Source organism: Microcebus murinus, chromosome 32 (assembly GCF_040939455.1).
Source record: "Microcebus murinus isolate Inina chromosome 32, M.murinus_Inina_mat1.0, whole genome shotgun sequence".
Classification (NCBI taxonomy): domain Eukaryota; kingdom Metazoa; phylum Chordata; class Mammalia; order Primates; family Cheirogaleidae; genus Microcebus; species Microcebus murinus.
In genome coordinates this window covers 281,957-302,926 of record NC_134135.1, presented here as the reverse complement: position 1 = coordinate 302,926, position 20,970 = coordinate 281,957, and the positions used below count along the sequence as shown (strand labels likewise).

General features: G+C 53.3%; 1 protein-coding gene, 1 long non-coding RNA gene and 1 pseudogene across 2 annotated transcripts in view; 1 reads left to right on the top strand and 2 right to left on the bottom strand.

Annotated features, from left to right (window-relative positions):
• The window catches only part of NLRP5 (NLR family pyrin domain containing 5), a 50,510-nt gene extending 49,637 nt beyond the window's left edge, over positions 1–873 (top strand). Inside the window, exon 15 of the mRNA XM_075998973.1 lies at positions 741–873. Within this exon, the coding sequence (XP_075855088.1) occupies positions 741–873 (133 nt within the window). The remainder of the gene's footprint in view (positions 1–740) is intronic.
• A 3,759-nt stretch (positions 874–4,632) lies between these two features.
• LOC105862908 (sialic acid-binding Ig-like lectin 11) lies at positions 4,633–12,108 on the bottom strand (annotated as a pseudogene).
• A 414-nt stretch (positions 12,109–12,522) lies between these two features.
• Positions 12,523–20,970, bottom strand: LOC142865759 (uncharacterized). Its single transcript, XR_012915890.1, has 4 exons — positions 20,692–20,970; positions 17,708–17,794; positions 17,202–17,311; positions 12,523–12,933 (listed from the first exon to the last, which is right to left on the bottom strand). It is a non-coding gene; the product is annotated as an uncharacterized LOC142865759 (long non-coding RNA).

The window sequence follows — 20,970 nt, the reverse complement described above, 5'->3', positions numbered from 1 at the left end:
TGAGGCCGCGTGGCCAGGAGGAAGGGCCAGACGGTGACCCCAGACTTGGAGGTCGAAGTAGGGCAGAAGCAGCCCTGGGTTTTCTGACTGGCATTCCCTGGGCGTGTGTCCCCATCTGTAAAACGAGCATGATCCTGTGTGTCCCCTTCAGCACCGCTCCCTTCTGCTCTTCTAGAATGTGAGCTTGGCGAGGGTGGGGCTTGGCCTCGCCTGTCGCTGCACAGCAAGCCTCCCTCAACGTTGCCATAGGCTCTGGGAAACTGCGGTTTTACGCAAAACCATGCATAACACAGCCAATTTTTTTTTTCCTCATGACAAAACAACTCTAAGGAAACAACACTACTGGAAAACCTGCTATATGTTGTTTTGCTTAAATTCACAGTTCCCAAGAACATGTCAACTGTGTTAAGTTAGGACCCACTGTACCTCCAAACCCCGTCTCAGGACCCGGAATGAAAGCGACTCTCGGGAAGGAATTCGAGGGCGGACTGGGTGACCTCGCACGCCTGCTGAGGTGGTTGTGGGGAGCAGGTGCCCAGCAAGGCTCGAAGGGTGCCTGGCGCACCTGAGAGTGCCTTTGCACGCGGGGATTCGCTCTTATTCTGTTGGGGATGTGCTGCTGCCCTGTAACAGTACAAGAAAAGGTTTTAGATCCTCGACGGGGGTCTCCAGGAACATAGCGGAAGGGAGAGGAGTGCAAAGCAAAGCCATGGAGTAATGTCGTCTTCTTCCCTCCCCAGGCTGTGCAAGACCCAGTACCCTGTGCAGGTGCAAAAGCTGCTGGAGGAGCTGCAGCTGCTCAAGCCCCGACTCCTGATTAGTAGCCATTGGTACGATTTTGACAGAGAGACCCGGTATTGGTGGAAATACTGAAGACATGAAACCCTCCCCCCCCTTCTGATGGAGGAACCGTAAAAGCTGCCTTCTCGGGCAAGCTCTGGGAGTTCCTTCTCCGAGACGGAAAATGAGTCCTGATTCTCTCAAAGACCCAGCGGCAGTGATGACACTGTGTCCAGCGTAGCTTGGTCGCCGCATTCATGGCTGGCGTGACCCTCAAGACACAGGACCTCAGTCTCTGTGACATGTCCGTCCTGCCTCGGAGCATGGAGAATCAGACCAAATAAACACTGAGCGCATCTGGAAAAGGGTCGAGTGGTCTTCCTGGCTAGTGGGGTGCAACTGACGATCAAAGAGGTTGGGAGGGCCCCAGGTTTGGAGAACACTCCTGCTGGTTTCAAAGCACACACCTAAAGTATCAAAGGGATGGTGTGACTGTCACTCAGTGTCTCAACCACAAGCACACGAAGCTGAATTCATTGTTTAGTGTAATAAAGGGCTGGTTGTTTTGGGAAAATCCCAGGACAGTGCAGGAAAACCACCCCAAACCGAGAGGGAGTGGAGAGACCAAAGAATGACCCTGCAAGTCCAGCTGGACGAGTTAGATGAGGTTGTCTAGAGGTCACCTACAAGGGCACCCGCTCCTGGGGGTCACAGGAATTGCTTCCGCAGGCGCTTGCTTTGTGCGGGATCCGCCTCTGCCCACCCGGTGGCGCTGCCCTGACTCCCTTCCCAGTGAACGGCTCAGGGCTTTACGTTGTGTCCTTGCTTGCTCACAGGGAAACAAATCGCACGCACCTAAGAGCACTGCTGCCCTGCACCTCCCCCCACGCAACCAAGTCACGGCAATGACATCGGCTTTCCCCTAGGTGGGGGTTTCAGTGTTCCAGTGCAGCAAAGGGCGGCCACGGCAGTTTTAAAGCAGTCAGAGCTGGTCTGAGCCGGCCACTGCAAGACAAACTCCTGGGCACCCCCCTCCCCACCCCGGGAGCTGTCTTGGCACCTGCCTCGTCCACTCTGTGACAACGCTGCTGGGCGCTCCGGCCGGCACAGCGTCTCCCCTCACTGGTCCAGCACAGTCTGAGCAGAACGCACTTCTGATCTCCGCAGGCAGGGATGTGGGGGAGTGGGCGGGTCAGGGACTGAATCAGGCGTAGGTGAACCTGCAGTTACTCGGGTGAGGCTGATCGGCACTCGCAGTGTCTGCACTGCTCATATTCTCAAATCGGGCTTGGGGTATAACTTATGGTAAAAATATCCTCTTGTTGGTGCACAGGTCTGGGTGCTGACAACACTTGGGTAGACATCACAAAAAGGCACAAAACAGTTCACCTTCTCCCCAAAATCCCCTCATCCGGTTTGTAGTCAACTCCTCCCCTGTCTCTCACCCCTTGGCAGCCGCTGGTCTGGGGGAAGCCGCTCTTAAGGAGTGACGCTCAGGCCGAGACCCAGACCGCAATGAGGAGGAGCGGCGGGCGGAGCGGCGGGCGGAGCGGCGGGCGGAGCGGCGGGCGGAGCGGCGGGCGGAGCGGCGGGCGGAGCGGCGGGCGGAGCGGCGGGCGGAGGCGCAGGCGCAGCCCGTGCGGACAGGCGCTCCGGCCGCTCTGAGCGCCGCTCAAAGCCAGGCGGAGTCCGGCGAGGTAGCGGCACGCAGGACGGTCAGGGCGTCGGGCGGTGCGGAGGGTACAGAGAGAATTGAGAATTGAGAGATACCGGCAGTCATCCAAGCCCCCCAGAACTAGAGCAGTGTGCCCCACGTGGCGGTGGAGGGAGGGAGGGACGGACAGAGGGTGGCTGTCCCCGCAGGTCCCGCGGTCCTGCCCGCGGGCGGAATCCGGTTGTGTCTGGAGTTGTTTCCAAGGCCGCAGAGCCCGGCGGGGCACGGTGAGGGTGGAGCCCTCGCCCGGGCTGGCGTTCTCAGCGCTTAAGTCTCTTCCCGCCTCTCCGTAGGGGCCGAGTGGGTGTCGCAAGGGGACCAGAAGCCCGCTTGCCCGGCCGCCTCTGCATCCCCAACCCCCGGGAGCAGGAATCCTCCCCCGCAGCCAAGACCGACTGCTGAACGGCAACTGGGGTTCTGGGGAACCTCCCAGGCGCTGGTGTCTGCACCCGGACGACTCTGCTTACGCCGGGTCTTCATTCCCCAGGGACACGTTTATATTTTTACATATGTGCCATGGGGGGTAGGAGCGACAGGACGACAAGGGGACCTGGTCCTGGAGGGTGACCCTGGCGAGTTCAAGAGCACGGCCCTGGCCTGGCACACCCCGCGTGGGGAGCGGGGGTGCACCTGTCTGCCCCTGCCGTCCTCCACAGCAGTTCCCTCCCCTCCTTCCACACGGAATGGTGCCGAATCCACCTGCCCTGCCTTCCCGCAAGGTGCTCTGTGTGGGAGGCCATGTCGGTTCCGATGCTTTCAGCTGCCTGTGACAGAGCGCCCTACTTGGACAGGCAGTTCCAGGGTCACTTGCCACTGGGAGAGGGAGAGCTGGAGATCTGCACCTAGTCTGTCCTGGACTCTGCCTGAGCATCCTTTCCAGTGGCAGATATTAGTCTGTGTCCTTTTGCTGCAATAAAACATCACTGTGAGGACGGCAGCTTTGCTGAGCTGTGAGTCCTAATGAATCACTGAGCCTGAGGGTGGCCTTGGGGACCCCATACACAGCAGGCGTCAGCACGTGTCTGCTCAGAGGTTGCCGCAGGCTCCTCCAGGCCCTCTGCAGGGGTTTTCCCGGGAGCTGCATCACTGCCCTTCAGGTCTGACTCTTGACCCTGCTCCAACAGGCTCGGCAATTTGCCCAGACGCACGCAGCCTGGGACTGGAGCCCTGTCTGTCTGTCTGTCTGACCCTGAGTGCCTTCGTGTGTCTTTCCCTTGACTCTGGGGAGAGATTTCAGCCCCGTAACCACTTCTTGGGAGACGATTCCACTTTTCAGCCCATCGTTGCTCGTGGAGCTGCTGCTGGCTCCAAGCCACTTCCTCCCCACCGCCCACCCACGTGGGTGCCACGTTTGCCCACACATGACCGACCACACCTGCTCTCTCTCAGTGGTGCTATGGCTGGTGGGGCATCAGGACTCTGCAGCCAGGCTCAGGGACACCGTCGCTGTGTGTGTGCTTCAGCCCGAGGGGAAACTGGCCGCCAGGGACAGGCTCCCCCTTCCCCTTCCCAGGTGGGCTGGGTGGGAGTCGAGGCCTGTTTGAGGGGAGCTTTGCCCAGGCCCAGCCCATGACACCTCGCCTGGCTCAGTTCTCACTGAGCACGCCCTGTGGGAGTGCTCTGAGCACCCCGTGCCTCCTGCCTTGGTCCTGGGGCTCCCTGCACCCGGCCTGCCGTCACCCCGCCTGCAAGTCTCCCTGCTCAGGAGGCAATGCCTGCCCCCCAGGTGGCGTCCGACCCTCCCTCCCCACTGTCAGCCCCTATCTCCCAGGAGCTCCCCACTCCCTGGAGGCCTGACCACACGGGGCTGTGACGGCCTGGAGTTCCATGGGCAGGACCCGGGCCTGACTCCTGTCTGCACCCCTTGCCTGGGGCCTGGCACATGGGGGCTCTGGGGACGTTTGCAGCCACACGAGTGAACACCGGACCCTCCTTCTCCACCTGGGGACCCTCTTCGTCCTTCCAGACCCAAGCTTCTTCCTGTGCCTGGGGATTCTGGTTGCCTTTGGCAACGTAGGGGGGTTAAGAAAGAGGGGTCCCCTCTGCTCTAGGCTTCTGTTCTGATCAGGTGTGCAAATGAGAGGTCCGACTTCAACCAATCTTGCCTATAAAAACACATTCTAAATTACCAATGCATTTGAATCAAGAAATTTCACACTGAAATCAGGATCTCTGGATCCTTCTGAAAAATGAAAAAAAATTAGAGGAGCTGGCAGTAGCGGCCCTGTGTTGCCAATGCCCCAGCAGGGCGGGGAGGGGGTGGGAGGGGAGTTCCCGGTGTTGGCCGCCCCCTTCAGGAGGGGCCCACCAGGCCAGCCGGCTCACACTGCTCCCTGCTGGCCTCCGTGGGCTTGGCGCTTGCAGCCTCGCACCAGAGTCTCACAGGTCGGGAGAAAGTGTCCGGGCCCAGGGCGGCCACCGCAGGGCCAGCGGTCGGGGACGCAGGAGTCCCAAGCAGCTTGCAGTTTTGCTGTGTGGCCTGAGGCGTGGTGAGCCTCAGTTTCCCTGTTTGCACAGTGTGGAGTGTGTGGAGTGTGGGGCCTCGTGATCCCCAATGTCCTGCAGAGGTGCCCCTGGGGTCCTTTAGTGTCTCAGCCACTTCCCGCCTACTCTCACTGCCTCTCCCCGCGAAGGCAGGGTCAGGCTGGCCTCGGTCCGTGGTCACTTGGGGCTCACAGTGGCCGTGCGGCAGCAAAGGCAGCAGCCTGTGTCCTGGCACTGCCTCCTTGGCGTGTCCTGGCGTGTCTCGTCTCTGCTCCGTGTGTCGCCTGCCTGCTGCCCTCGGGGGCAGGTGCCAGGCGTGTCCCTGCGTGGGCTAACGTGAGGCCTGGCACCCGGAGGCCCGGGGTGCTCACCGAGTGGCCGGGCAGGAGCCGGGCTGCAGGCCTCCAGGTCTGGTGTCTAGGGCGAGGCGTCACAGGTGCTCTGCAGGCTGCGCAGCCCCAGCCGGGCCGGAGCCCGAAAGTGGGTCGTGACCCGCCTCGGAGTCCGCAAGTCTACACTCTTCTGTCTCAGGAGCCCCGGACTGCGGAGAACCAGAGCTGCTGTCCCTCGGCCCGGCGAGCCCCCCCCTCTCTGGGCACCCCCATGTGGAGGGGCCAGCCCGCCCCTTTAAGCCTCTGTTATGGGCTGAACTGTGTCCCCGACTCCCCACATTCCTATGTTGATGTCCTGGCCCCTGGTGCCTCAGACACGACTACATTTGCAGATGGGGTCTCGATGCAGGGAATTAGGGTTACATGAGGGCCTAGGGTGGGCCGTGCTCCATGTGGCTGGTGCTCTCATAGAAGAGATTAGGACACAGACGCGCACAGAAGGGAGACCACAGGAAGAGAAGGCACCGTCCTCGGGCCCAGGAGAGAGGCCTCGGAAGGAATCGACCCAGCCTCCTGCACCGTGAGCTTGGACTTCCAGTGTCCGCGCCGGCCTCCCCAGGCCCGCAGGGCCCTCCCACGGGCAGCGCACGCCGGCCTGCTCCTGGGGGACCCGGTCTTGAAGAGCGAGCAACCCCCACCAGGAACCCCAGTTAAGGCCCAGCCTGCAGCTCCGCGCCAGGGCAGCCTCGGAAAGGCGGGAGAGCTTGCGGCAAGCTCACCATCCGCGCAGCCGCTGGGGCTCAGGGCTCGCTGGCCAGTGCATGGGGTGGGGGCTTGGGAGTCTCCTCTCTTAACCAGCCCCCCTGGGCGTCCGCCAGTGGCGGGTGGGCGGGGCCTGCAGTGTGCGGCTTGACTGCTGGGCGTGGGGTTTACCTCCCGCCCCAGCTGGTGGGGCTGCAGCTTCAGATTCCTGGGGGTTTCCTGGCTCCTCCTGCAGCTCTGGTTTCTTGAGCATCAAGGCCTCCTCGGTCTTGAGAATCTGATTTTCCTGCCACCATTTAAGCATCTTCATTCTAGGGCAAGGAGCCTTGTGGTGAACGCTGTGCTCAGCCTGACCCTCACCGGCTCCGCAAAGGAGCCTGGGCCGGGGACCAGAAGACCGGGCTCCCTCCACCTGCTGGTTCTGTGACCAGCACCGCGCCCCGCCCCCATGAAATGGCATCTGAATCCCTGCTCTCTTGGCTTGGACTCCCTCCTCAGCCTCTTTCCTGGCCTCCCGGCCTCCAGTCTGCCCCCCACCAGGCCCCAGAACCGGCCCTGCCCCTCCCTGCTCACAGCCCTCCCATGGCTCCCCAGTGCCCAGGACAGAGTCCCAGTCCCTCAGCCTGGTGGCCCTTCATGACTGTGCCCTTCCTTTTGCAACCATGTAATGTCTAAAAGTATACACTTTTTGTTTTTGGACAGATCCTTTTTGGCACTTTTTTCTCCTAATATTTCTGGCACATTCCTGCATGCCAGTGCACGAAGCGTCGCCTTGGTCCTTTTGACAGCCGTGCAGCCGTGCAGCCGTGCAGTGCTGCTGTGAGGACACACCAGGGACCGTACAGCTGGGGCCCTTCCTCGCTCACTCTGGTTTCTGCAGGGCCGGCCCTTCTGCCCTGCACCCCTCAGAGCAGCCGGAGGGAGCTTTGACATTCACCTGACCTCGTCCCACCCCACAGGGCAAGCCTCTCCTTGCTTCTTCCTGCCTTGACAGACTAAGATCCAAACCCCCATTTCCTGTCTGAAAACCTTCCCTCCACAAAAATGCCCCCAATGCTGATGACAGCATCACCCAGCGGAGACAGGGCTGGGATGTGAGGGAGCACAGGATGGAATCCGGGGTGCACACACAGGGTGGGGGTGGGATGTGAGGGAGCACAGGACGGAATCAGGGGTGCACACACAGGGTAGGGGCTGGGATGTGAGGGAGCACAGGGTAGAATCGGGGGTGTACACATGGGGTGGAGGCTGGGATGTGAGGGAGCACAGGATGGAATCAGGGGTACACACACAGGGTAGGGGCTGGGATGTGAGGGAGCACAGGATGGAATCAGGGGAGCACACACAGGGTAGGGGCTGGGATGTGAGGGAGCACAGGATGGAATCAGGGGAGCACACACGGGGTGGGGGCTGGGATGTGAGGGAGCACAGGATGGAATCAGGGGTGCACACACAGGGTGGAGGCTGAGATGTGAAGGAGCACGGTATGGAATCGGGTGCACACACAGGGTGGGGGCTGAGATGTGAAGGAGCACGGTATGGAATCAGGGGTGCACACACAGGGTGGAGGCTGAGATGTGAAGGAGCACGGTATGGAATCGGGTGCACACACAGGGTAGGGCTGGGATGTGAGGGAGCACAGGATGGAATCAGGGGTGCACACAGGGTGGGGGCTGAGATGTGAAGGAGCACGGTATGGAATCAGGGGTGCACACACAGGGTAGGGCTGGGATGTGAGGGAGCACAGGATGGAATCAGGGGTGCACACACAGGGTAGGGCTGGGATGTGAGGGAGCACAGGATGGAATCGGGTGCACACACAGGGTAGGGCTGGGATGTGAGGGAGCACAGGATGGAATCAGGGGTGCACACACAGGGTAGGGCTGGGATGTGAGGGAGCACAGGATGGAATCGGGTGCACACACAGGGTAGGGCTGGGATGTGAGGGAGCACAGGATGGAATCAGGGGTGCACACACAGGGTAGGGGCTGGCTGCACTTTGCTGGGTCGAGTGAGAAGGGGGGTTTTCTCTCCATACTAATCAGGGATTTGGTACATGGTCCAGTGACAAGGGACCACAAGGCTTTGGGTCCACAGCAGGTGGGGAGTTGGATCTGACACCCCCATATCAAGGGACACTAGAATAAACAATATCATCATTGGCTAAGAGAATGACAAGGAAGCGTATCTATTTACGCTTGGGCTCTGGGTTGAAAAGAATTTTTGGTTTTTTGAGACACAGTCTTGCTCTGTTGCCTCGGGTAGAATCCTGTGGTGTCAGCCTAGCTCACAGCAACCTGGAACTCCTGAGCTCAAGGGATCCTCCTGCCTCAGCCTCCCAGAGTGCTAGGATTATAGGTGTGAACCACCGCGCCCAGCCAAACTTTTTTCTTTTTAGAATTTGAGGCCATGGGCCTCCATTCACAGAGACTTGGATCAGAGAGCCCCAGGGTGAGCAAGGAAGGCAAACTGCTTCAGGTTTGCTAGGCTCTTGGGCAACTCACACAAAACCCCCATTTAGGAAGGCCCCACCCACCACACTGGCCACATAAGGCTCACAGGTAGAGTCCCACTGAAGAGGAACTCACCTCCCAAAGTGACAAAGCACATGAGGAAACAACCTTCCATGAGTGAGGACAAAACCCAGATTTGTCACCAGAGCCATTGAGGCTTTGCCCGGTCCGGGCCCTGGCCCTGAGCTCCAGCCACGCTGGCCCTGCTGGGCTCTTGCACTCACCAAACCTCTGCCCCTCCAGGAGCTGTGGTTCCGTCTGGCCCGCCCCCGTGTGCTCCTTTGGGTCTCAGAGCAGACACTTAAAGCCTGCCCCCCACGCCCTCCCCCCCTCCCAGCTCCCTGCTCTCCTCCGGGCACTTCCTGACATTGCAGCTGGTCTCCCCCTTGCCTGCCCCACGGGGCCTGGCACGCAGGACCATCTAATAATGTAATCCTTTTGAAAATGTTTGAAAAGGCAATAAATTAAACATACATCAGTAAACACATAACTCAATTAAAGTGATACAGGTTGAGTATCCCTGATCTGAAATGCTTGGGACCCAGAAGCGTTTTTGGATTGTGGAATATTTTATATTATACTTACCAGCTGGGCATCCCAAATCCCAAAATGCAAAACCCCAAATGTTCCAATGAGCATTTTCTTAGAGTGTCGTGTCAGCGCTCAAAGACGTTTGGATTTTGAAACATTTTGGATGTCAGATTTTCAGTTTGCGACGCTCGACCCAAGATGAACAGCCACGACTGGGGTCGTTCACGTGCAGGCAAAGACAACTGTGTTAGGACAGCCACGTGGGACCAACAGCAACCGTAAATGACCATCGAGTGTAGGACATATCTCAGTTTCAGACGTGACAGAATGTGAAATAACTTGCACAGTAGAACTGATAAAATGCCATAGAGCAGGCAGGCCTGCTCTAACTACGATCCACAGGCCACATGCGGGTGGTTTTGCCCTTTTGTTTTTTTACTTTAAGATATGTGTAGTGGGCATAGGAATTTGTTCATAGGTTTTTTTTTTTTAACTATAGTCCAGCCCTCCAACGGTCTGAGGGACAGTGAACTGGCCCCCTGTTTAAAATAAGTTTGAAGACCCCTGGCCTAGAGCATGTCAATAGAATGGGAGTTGGGAGGAGGGAAAACAGAGTTAAACTAATTCGAGATCTTTCTATTATCTGTAAGGAGAATAGAGGTTTTAATTAATTTGGACTTTGATAAATGAAGTACACATGTTGTAATTTCTGGGTAATCAGTAAAAACATATAAAGAAAATATTTAATCACCTAATTTTTAACTAATAGGAAAAACAATGGATTATAAAAATAATCAATCCAAAAGAAGGCAAGAAAAGAGAAAGAAAAAAACATAAGAAACAAACTATATGGCATATTCAAATCCAGATGCAATAGTAATTATATTAAGTAAATCCAATGAAAAGATTACCAGACTGAAAAAAGTCAAATTATATGCTGTTTATAAAACATATATCTGAATCTTAGTCTCAGATTAAAAGCAGATGTGATAAGAAAAAAAAAAATCTAGCAGAGCTATACTAATTCCTGAAAAAATGGACTATGAAGAAGAAAAACTGCGTCTGATATCAGAAAGATATACACATTTTTAAACAGACTTGAAACTAATGACATACCTCAAGATATGTAAAACAAAAACTGACAGAATTTCAAGAAGAAACAGACAAATCCACAATCATTGTGGGATATTTTAAAACACATTCTCTTATCATTAGAGCAAGGAGGCAAATAAATCAGTGTAAATAGAGAGTTAAATAGCATGATTCACAAATTCAATTTAAAGAATATATGTGTGTGTGTATATATGTATACACACACACACATATATACTTCATTCAACAAGTATAGAATACACATTCTTTTCAAGCCCACATGAAATATTTATAAAAACTAAGCAAAAAATATGCCATAAATAATATAAAGATTTGAAATTATGCATAGCATATTTTCTGACCTTCTTGGATTTAAGCTAGAAATAAGAAAAAGAGGACTATTGGAAAATATTGATCTGCCTTTTAGAAAACCTCATGGGTCAAAAATCACGATGAAAATTTGAAATATTATTTAACCAAATGATAATAAAATGACTTATATTAAAATTGTGAGATGCAGCTAAAGTCGTGCTTAGAGGGAAGTTTATAGCCTTAAACACAAATATTAGAAAAGAAAAATGGCAGAAAGTTGATGATATAAGAGTCCATTTGAAGAAGGTAGACAAAGCAAAATAAAGCGGAAGAAAGTACGAGAAAGGAAATAACATTGATGAATGTAGCAGGCGTTGGGAAGGGCTTGTGGAAGAATCTGAACTTCGATACTCACACAAGGAGGACGAGGAGGAAGAGCAACAGTGCGACTGCGATGGCTCCGTACACGACGCCCTGGAGCAGGCCTTTCCTGAACACGCTGGAAGCAGAGTTCTCATCTGGAATCAGGGCAAGGAGAGTGGCTTTTCTCTGGAGGCTTTGAAGTCTGGGCTACAGCTCTACTTTTTCCCCTGGCCGTGCCCATCCTCACCCCATCACCAGGCCCCTGCATGCTCGCCTGGTATCAGGAAGACCCTGGAAGTATGGATTCCGTATCGGTTCTCCCCCTCACAGCGAAGTCTCATGACCATTTCTGGCTCCCCGAGGAGGCTGATGGTGCTGTTGGCCCATGGGGCACGCATGGTGGTGGTCACCCGGCGGACGTTGTCCATGCTGTCCACGTCCACGAGGGCACTGCCCATCCACCACTGCACGGAGGGCGTGGGGACCCCCTGGAAGGAGCAGCTGCACTGCAGCGTCTGCTCCAAGGAGCAAGAGGAGTCGAACAGCCTGGCAGGTGCTGAGGGAGGGAGGGTCGGGAGTCAGCGAGGCATCCTGACCTCCCTCCCCACCTCCTCCGAGACCCAGCCTTCTCCGCATTTGCTGTTCACAGGGAGCTTCAGGAAGCCTTTCTGGAAGTCCAGAGGGGACTCCGAGCAGTTCTCCTCCTCTGCCTTTGACCCTGGGTCAGCTCTTATCCCTGGCCTCTCAGCCCCCAGAGGTCGGGGAGGACATGACTGCTCCCCAGCCTTCTTCCCGCCGCGACCCAGGCCTTTCTCTTGGGCCCATCATTTCTCCCCTGTGCCCGCCAGCACTCACAGTCCACTTGGCGCTTGTCCATGCTGCCTCTGGTGACGTCAGCTAGAAGTTCAAGTGACATCTGAGGGTGGTGCCTTGGGCTTTGGGCTTCGGGGTGAGGTGCGGCGCCGAGGAAGGGGAGCTGCTGGGGACGCCTGGGGTGGACATGGCGGCCCTTTCCGGGAGAGGAAGAGGCTTCAGTTTCTCTGCAGGTACCTTAGACGGCACAGTTCAAGGTCACAGGCTTCCCAGCCGCAAGAATCTCTGGGATGCGGAGCTCGGGATCTTGAGTCAGGTCTACAGGAGAGAGGAGGAGCTGGGGACAAGGAGCCCTCACGGACACTTCCCTGCTGCCCGGTGTTTCCAGGTTGCAAAGCGCCTCCCCACCCATTAGCTCCTTGGAAACCCCCACCCTCCCAATAATCTATGGCGCCTGGGATTGGTATTGTTGGGTGTTTTTTTTCTTTCTTTTTTTTTTTTTTTTTTTGATAATTTAACTCTTTTTTTTTTTGGCATATTATGGGGGTACAGATTTTAAGGTTTCAATAAATGCCCTTTCCCCCTCCCCCCACAAGTCTGAGTCTCCAGCATGACCATCCCCCAGATGGTGCGCATATCACTCGTTATGTATGTATATACCCGCCCCCCTCCCCCCTCCCCCCCTCCCCAATACCCTATTACTGTAGTACCTATGTGTCCACTTAGGTGCTACTCAGTTAATACCAGTTTGCTGGAGAATATATCTGGTGCTTGTTTTTCCATTTACTTCCATTGCCATTTACTTCACTTTTTTTACAAAGATTTATATTTATTGAACACTGGTGATACAATGGAAAATCAGAAATCCTCTTGTCGATTAGTAAGTTGCATTCTAATGAATCTTGGTCCACGGTTCTTGCCCCTACTCTGCAGTGTTGACTGTCTGCGACTGTTCTTTAGGCCCGTCACTGTATTTCCCTGTGTGGAAGGGGCACGCCCCATGGACCAGGTGAGCAAACCGAAGGGGCTTACATAAGGTGGTAGAGCACGAACCTGAGCTCTGGTCAGGTTCGGGGGCCTGGGCTCCCCCCCAGGTCAGTGGGGAAGTCACGGAAATCACGGAAAGGTTTTGAACCACGGGGCACAGGCTCGGGTGCTCTGCAGGTCTCCGAGGGTCTGCACTGAGGAGGCGGCAACGGTCCAGGAAAAAGATGACGAAGGCTGGCTGGAACCTTAGCTACGGGGGGTGGAGAGAAGGCCACGTATGCTTAGGAGGGTAGTTGAAAAACAAACGTTTCTGTGGCTGACGGCATCAACTCCAAACTCCCCCGCCTCACACTCGAAGGCCTCCATGATTTTGCCCCATGCTTTCTTTCTCCCCTGCCCCCTGCCCCCAACCCCTGTCACTCTTTCCATGGCAAAGAGAGAAAGGTACCATTTCTACAGACACTCCCCACATCCTACCCCTGAATGACTCAGGCCACCCACTTTTCGTGGCGTCCTTCTGCACGTCTGTCCTCCGCCACATCCAAACCCTCCCCTCCTTCCAAGTCCAGGTCAAGGGTCACCTTCTCCTGGGAGTTCCTTCCCGGGCCTGCACAACCAGGAAGGAGCCTCCCCCCTCAGACCGGCTTCCACACCCCGTCTGCCCGTCTCTTCTAGGACAGCGACCCTGGTGGCCCCTGAGAGCTGCCTGCCCGATGTCCACCCTCCCCTTCCTCCTCAGTATTGCAGATTTGTTCAGGCGATCAAGTCCCAACTTTGGGGGAAAAAAAATATCTGTATGTCTTTTACATCTGTATAGGGTGGCCACGTGGCACAGTCCTGGCCGGGGTGAGCCAAGTAGAATAAAAATTCTACCAAGTTACTATCAGCAAATAAAGGCCTATTCAGCCTCCATGCCCTTTTTTTTTTTTTTTTTTTGCCATCATAATTGAGCTCTGAAGGCTTTTTTTCTTTTTGCATATAATACTAGCTAACAGAATTCCAGGGCCTGGTTTATAAAAAAGTAAGTTTTCATGATAAAGTACGTGAGTACCAGAGAAGAGTAGAAGCAAATGTTTCCTTCCCCTGAAGCAGTAAATCAGAAGATATTGTTCTGTGTCATCACATGGTTCAAGGAATCCGCTTTGATGCTGTGCAAAACTCAGAATGTTTGTGAGCATATCATTTATGTTCTGCTCTGCAATGTAGTTTTTTATGAATGTTCAAGCTGCCCTTGGGAGAACAATTTAAACAAAGCGGACTTATGAGACTCCGAAGATGTTAGAAATTATTCCCTGTCTCATGAAAACGATCTCCAAAACGAAATTCTGATGGGTTGTCTTACTAGTTGATTTCTTGATCTGGTAATAACAACATTGTCCCTGACACCTCTGTTTTCCTAAGTTCTATCCCTGTCTGCAGGAAATGCACTCTTCTCTTCTTCCACATGAACAATGCAGAACTAAAACCTTTGACTTTGCCGGATTTATTATTAAGCAAATGTGCTGAGAGACTCGTCTACTTAAAATACCAAATATAAGAGGCTATTGGCGAGAGAGTTTGGGGAGTTCTGCTTTTCTGATACTGGCAGCACCACTGCTTTCTCCTTCCTCCCTGGAAGGCAGATGTGATTATGGAGGTGGAGCAGCCACCTGGCGATCATGAGGTAACCATACTGATGAAAGTCAGAGGTTTGGGGGCGTTGCTGAGAGCAGCACAGGGAGCCTGGCTCCCCGGCGCCTTGGGGAGCTGCTACCACAGCACAGCCCACTGCCAGGTTCCTCTGCGCGTGGCTGTCATGCAAGTTGGGGAACTGATGGGATGTCTTTCCAGGAAATCTATTCAAGAGTGAACTCCTTCAGGGAAAGCCCTACATCGAATAGACTTTTGTGTCCTCCACAGTGCTGAGAAGGGTCCTTGTCTGATAAATATTCACTGGGGGTTGGGGGGGGACGAACAAGCACAATTTTTTCCTGGTTTGTGAAAAGGGTTCACTTGGAATTGGGTCGCCTGAGTTGGAGCCTCAGCCGTTCTCTGTCCCCGGCACGGCTTTCCGGCTCACCCAGGGGACACTCCCAGCCATGCTGCCCCTTGCTGGTGCCACTAGGGAGGAAATCACTAATACTAGCTTCCCTAGCTTCCCTTGCAGTGGGGGTGGCCACGTGACACAGTTCTGATCCATGCAGCGCAAATCAAAGTCTGCTGGGGCTCTGAAAAGATTTTTAAAACTCATCCTTATGGAGGTTCAGTTTATGTCTAATAAAAGGCATCCATTTTATGGGTGCAGTTCCACGTATGTTGACAAATGAATGTGCATATTTAATCACCATCTCAGCCAAGATACAGAACATTTCCACCAACCTCTATTTCTTTTGCTAGCATATAGATATCCAGTTGGTATCTCGACCCTTCTGAACTTACTCACCAATTCTAGTAGCTTTTTTGCAGATTCTTTGGGATTTTCTATGTAGAAAATCATGTTATCTGTGAATAAGGACAATTTTATTTCTTCTTTTACAGTCTGTATGCCATTTATTTCTTTTTCTTGCATTATTACCACACTGGCAAAGACCTCTTGCGCAATGCTGAATATAGGGGTGCCTGTATACATCCTTGCCTCGTTTCTGGTCTTAGATGGGAACAATTAGCCTTTCATCATTAAGCATGGCATTAGTTGTACCTTTTTCATAGATACTATAGTTCCAAAAACTGAATCGTCTCCAGCTCTGGGTCTATTGACTTATCTCTGGAAAATGGGTGTTTTTTTGTTTTTGTTTTTTACTATTTATCTCAAATTTTGATTAAATGACAGATAATAGGTGAAGAAGAAGAGTGAAGACTGAGGTAAATAGTATTCATGCTCAGAAAAAGGCACACTTCTTCTTTGGGCCTCCTTATGGTGGGAGGTTGACTTAATCTAACCAGAAGGTGATCAGGGAATGAATTTTGTTGTTGAGTTAGTTATTTTCACCGTATCATAGACTTAAATCCCTCCAGGAGGGGGCTGCTTCTATTTTGTTCTTAGTGTGGGGCTGGGGAGAGCTGAAGGGTTTATTTTTTATATTCATGCTCCACCTTCCTCTTGTAGCAATCCCTGTGTACCTGGCCCGGTGGGTTGCTCCATTCATGCTCTGGTCCTTCCGCCAGCAACAGGCTGCTGTCGCCAGGCTCGGGGCGGGCGGGGAGGGGCTCCTTTCTGCCGGTTCAGCCTCAGACTTAGGAGGGCATCGGTGTCTGCCCAGCAGAGGCCGGGCTTTCTCGGCATTCTTAGCCTCCTCTGCCTTCTATCTCTGGGGTTCTTGGGCAGGGTAGCGTTTCCCCCCACTTCTCCAGAACCGGCGGGGTCTTTGCATAAGCCATGGGTGTGGAAATGTTGCCCATTCCTCCCCCAAAGGCAGATGGATTTTGCTTCTGCTCCTCCTGAGCAGCTGTGGATCTCCGCTTAGACCCTGGCAGCAGGAGGGTTTCCTGCCCTATGCCCAGAGGTGTAAGCTTCTGTTTCTTTTGAAAGGAAGGTCGAGGAAGGAGCTAGGCTTTCATGCACGTCACCATGGGGGGAGGAGGGGCTGCTTTCCCCAGCCCCCAGCCTGGCCCTCAGTCTTTCCCTTGATCACCTGGTGGAGGCCAGTGGAAAGAGCCCGTCAGCGTGGACAATCTTTGCATCCAGGACTCTCAGTTATTCTAAAACTGTCCTGCTAAACTGTCCTGCTGGGTCATAGTCAGTCTTTTTTGTTTTTGTTTAATTTTTTTTTTGAGACAGAGTCTCACTTTGTTGCCCAGACTAGAGTGAGTGGGGTGGCCTCAGCTTAGCTCACAGCAACCTCAAACTCCTGGGCTCAAGCAATCCTCCTGCCTCAGCCTCCCGAGTAGCTGGGACTACAGGCATGTGCCACTATGCCCGGCTAATTTTTTCTATATATATTAGTTGGCCAATTAATTTCTTTCTATTTATAGTAAAGACGGGGTCTTGCTCTTGCTCAGGCTGATCTCGAACTCCTGACCTCGAGCAATCCGCCCGCCTTGGCCTCCCAGAGTGCTGGGATTACAGGCGTGAGCCACCGTGCCGAGCCAATAGTCAGTCTTTAAGAATTCATCACAACTGAATCTTTTTCTTGTCTTCTTTTATGATGATCTCCTCTTCCTCCCTTGTCCTGCCAAGGATGAAACAGTTGCTGGGTTCCTGCTCTCCTTGGAGGGGCTTATCACTGTCGGAAGCTCAGCAAGCTCTGTGGCCTGGCAGCCTCAGCTCCCTGCTAACTCTGTAAGACTCATTATCCTGCAGATGACTTGGCTTTCTGTTATTGTTAGGGTGGCAGGGATGCTCTCCTGCAGCTTGTTACATCCTAAGGGGAAGGAAGCAGGCCCCCTCCCTCCAGATTTCTTTTTCTCTCTTCTGATGTTGCTATTTTTCTTGATCTTAGATGTTTTTAGGGCTTGAGGCAGTTTAAAATAATTTTGGCTACAATCACCAAATAACACTGCTTTTAATGGATTAAACAAATAGGGATGTATTTTTCTCACGTAATCAGAAGCTGGGAGGTTGGCAGCCACAGTACCGGCCCAGGGGCTGTTGCTTCTCCTGGTCCTTCCCTCTTGCTTGTCACCTCAGGGTTGCGGGACGGCCACTCCCACTGCAAACAAAACGTCTGAATTCAAGGCAGGAAGAAATGCGATGGGAGCGGAGTCCAAGAGCTAGTCTAAGGAGCGTCCTGGGGCTTGGGGCTGGGGAAGGCACGTGGTCCTGGGCTCTACTATTCGGATTAGCCTCCTGTATAGGAAAAGCCGAACTGTGTGTTTGCTCCTCTACTACTCACACTCAACACAGAACTTCTGTGCCCAGAAGTGGGGGGTTTCTCCCACCCCAAGCAATTCCCCAGTTCTCCATGGACACCAATTTTATGTTCTACCTTCCGATTTAATTCTGAGATCAACCGCAGTTAGTGCAAACCCCACAGGTTAAGGACTCAGTCCCACAAGACTGCCCCCCTCTTCCCACGCTGACCACAAGTGGCAGGTCCCCAGCTTACCTCCAACTTCTGTCCAGAGTGGTCACAGGGTAGAGGTTCTCATGCTCCCCTCTGGGGTTTGATAACTTGCTAGGATGGCTCACAAAACTGAGGGAAACAATTTACCTACTAGGTTACCAGTTTGTTACAAACGATCCCACTCACTAACAGCCACATGGAAGCGACACCTAAGGCACGGTGTGGGGGAGGGGACAGGGCCCGTGCCCTCTCCAGGAGGGCCACCCTCCTGTGTTCAGCAACTGGAAGCTCTCCAACCCCGTCCTTTTGGCTTTCTATGGAGGCTTCATCATGTAGGCATGGTTATTTAAATCAGTGGCCAGTGAGGATCAACTCAACCTTCAGCCCCTCCTCAGAGGTCAGGCCCCGTGGAGCTAAAAGTTCTAACCCTCCAATCGCAAGGCTGGTTTCCCTAGCAACCAGTCCCCATTATTAGGGCTTTCTGAAAGTCACCTCATTAACATAAAACTCAGGTGTGGTTAAAAGGGGCTTGTTATGGATAATGAGAGGCACTCCTACTACCTTGATCTTTCTTGTCACTTAGGAAATTCCATGGGTGTTGGCAGCTCTGGCCAGGATCAGGACTGTAATGATTATAAGTCCCTATCCTTCGGGGTTCTTGCTCATGTTGCCTGGGCATCACCCTTCACCCCGACTGACCCTAGAAGAGCTCTCCCGAGTCCCCCAGAACGGGAAACACTCTGTTGCGGTTCTGTACCAACTCTGGATCTCAGTAAGTATGAAGAGGCTGTCCGAGGCCCTTCCCCTTGCGATTCAGTCTTCGGTGAATAGGTAATCATCCTTTCCTTCTTGCTCTACTTTGAAATGGGTGGCAATTTGATGAGGTGCCCCGGGCCCATCTGTTTGGACAGCCTGCGAACATTGTTTTCCCTCCGCTCCTGGGGATGGGAGACCCTCTTGTTGGTCATGGATTTCCACTTCTCTGGGGCTTTTCCTCTTCTTTCTCCACTTTCACGAGCCACAAACTATCTAGAGTTTCTGTTTTCCTCAGCTGTCACCACTCCCGGACTACGACTGGTGGTGCAAAATAAAAATAAAATCCTAAGCACCCGCAAAAGATTGAACAGACCCCTTTTGGCCAAGGAGACCCCAGAGAAACCTTAAGTTTCCAGACCATGGGAGGCCAGCCACACCTCAGTGTGCCCGGTTACTCGCTGACATTTGCCAGGTTATTTCCTGAGAGTTGAACAGAAACCGGCCCAGGAGAGCAGTGATGGCCCTGCTCTGTCACTGACTTCAGCTAATCACTGGACGTCACAGCCGGACTCCCCTCTCTTCTTGTGGTTTCCACGAGGCAGCCGACTGGCTTCACCACGCATACCACGCATACGATCATGATAAAGTTCTCCTTTCCACAGACTGGTTGTGGCTGGTTTACAGAGGCTGCGCACAAGGTGCCTGTGTCCTTTGCTTCACCTTTTGCTGCATAGAGCTTAATGGGAAGCATTTAAATGTTCAGCATTCACCCCAAAGTAACCATCAGACATATGGATGTATATAACATGTTGGCTCACCATGCATGCAAATGACCATCCTTCATGAATATTCATAACCCCTCCTATAACCTATTGAACATGTGTATTTGGCCAATCCATTTAGCATGAAACTCCTGTCCCACCCTTGCTCCAGGGAGGCGCCTGCTTTGGGTCCCAGCCAAAGGCTCTGCTTCCTGGCCTGCAGGTTGCAACCCTTTTTATGAAATAAAGCTCTCCTTTCCAAATTTATGGATTTCATGATTTTTAGGTCAATAGTGGACAGGGTAGACAGGGCCTCTTCTCAAGGGCCCGAAAAGCCCTTCACTCCAGCGTAGTGGTTAAGGGTATGGGCGCCACCACATCTCCCAGGTTTAATCACTGTTCACCCCTGTACGAGCTGGGCCATGGTTTCCTCACCTGCAAACTGGAGATCAGAACAGAGCCTACCTCAACTGATTATTGTAGGGATTAAATAATATATTAATATACAGAAACACAAAAATTATTACAGTGGCACATAGTAATCAATAAATGGTAATGATGTTGTTATTATCATGACTTACTTGAACCTCCAATCTTGGAGATATTTTCCTACTCTTGGGTAAGAGAGAAATCCCTGCCCTCCCTGCTGCTCAGAGCCCAGTGGTTACGGCTGCAGGCTCTGGAGTCGGCCAGCCCGCGTTTAAGCCCGGCCCCACCTTGCCAGCTGTGCGACTGTGGGCAAGTTGCTTCCCCTCTCTGGGTTTCCCTGGTTTTCTCACTTATAACTATAGATTACAACAGCACCCATCTCCTAGAATTTTGGGGGAGCATTAAATGAGTTAATGCACGTAAAGTTCTCAGAACAGATCCCAGCACAAAATAAGCACTGAGTTAAGTGTTTATCATTCTCGTCACCTGCCTGGGTCCCCTGGGACTACTCTTGACTATTATCTCTTCCCAGTGACATCTGGTTCCGGAACCAGCCCTCTGCTTCTCCGTTCTGGTTTCCGTTTCTCATAAGGACTTTCTCCCTCGTTCTCACGCCAGGAAGATGCTCCCTAGGATTCCAGATAACCAGTCCTTTCTCTCCATTGTACCCCACTTCTGTGCTCCCCCCACCCCCACTGTAAAAATCCTTCCTCCTCCTCCTCTTCCTCCTCGCCTCTCTCTTCCTCCTCCTCCTCCAATTTTCAACATCAAACAGAAGGTTGGGAGGAGCTCTGGGCTGGTGCCCGCTGGGGCTTTGCTGGCAACTCCCTGGGTGACTCTGGGCACGTCCTGTCCCCTCCCTGGTTCCCCCTCGTTCTCCCCATCTGTAAAATGGGTGGGGTTTACTGCAGAACATCCAAGGGTCCTTTAGACTCTAAAAGTCTAATCTCTTCCTAGTCTAACCTTCCACGGCAGGTCTTGGTGCAACCAGGGGTTGTTGTTACCAAGTAAAAGGGCTGGCTGGCTCAAGGCAACCTCTTTTCCCACCCCCTAAAAGATCGGGGCCTCTTTGAAATGTACCTCCCGGTTTCGCGTTCAGAGGAGTCCAGCCTGGGCCTTCCTCCGCATGATTTCGTTGAAAACCAAACATCCTCCCGAATTTCTGCCGGGTGTCCCAGGTGACCGACGGGCTGATTTACTGGTATAGAAACTGGCGAACCCACTTTTGCAGGGAGAGGAGTCGACTGATGTAACTCGGGGTGAGCCGGGCGGAGGGACCCACGCAGGAATGGCGGTGCCTGCGCGGCAGGGCCCGGCACCCCGTCCTCACCTCTTGGCCGACGGTTCGCGGCGCCCCGC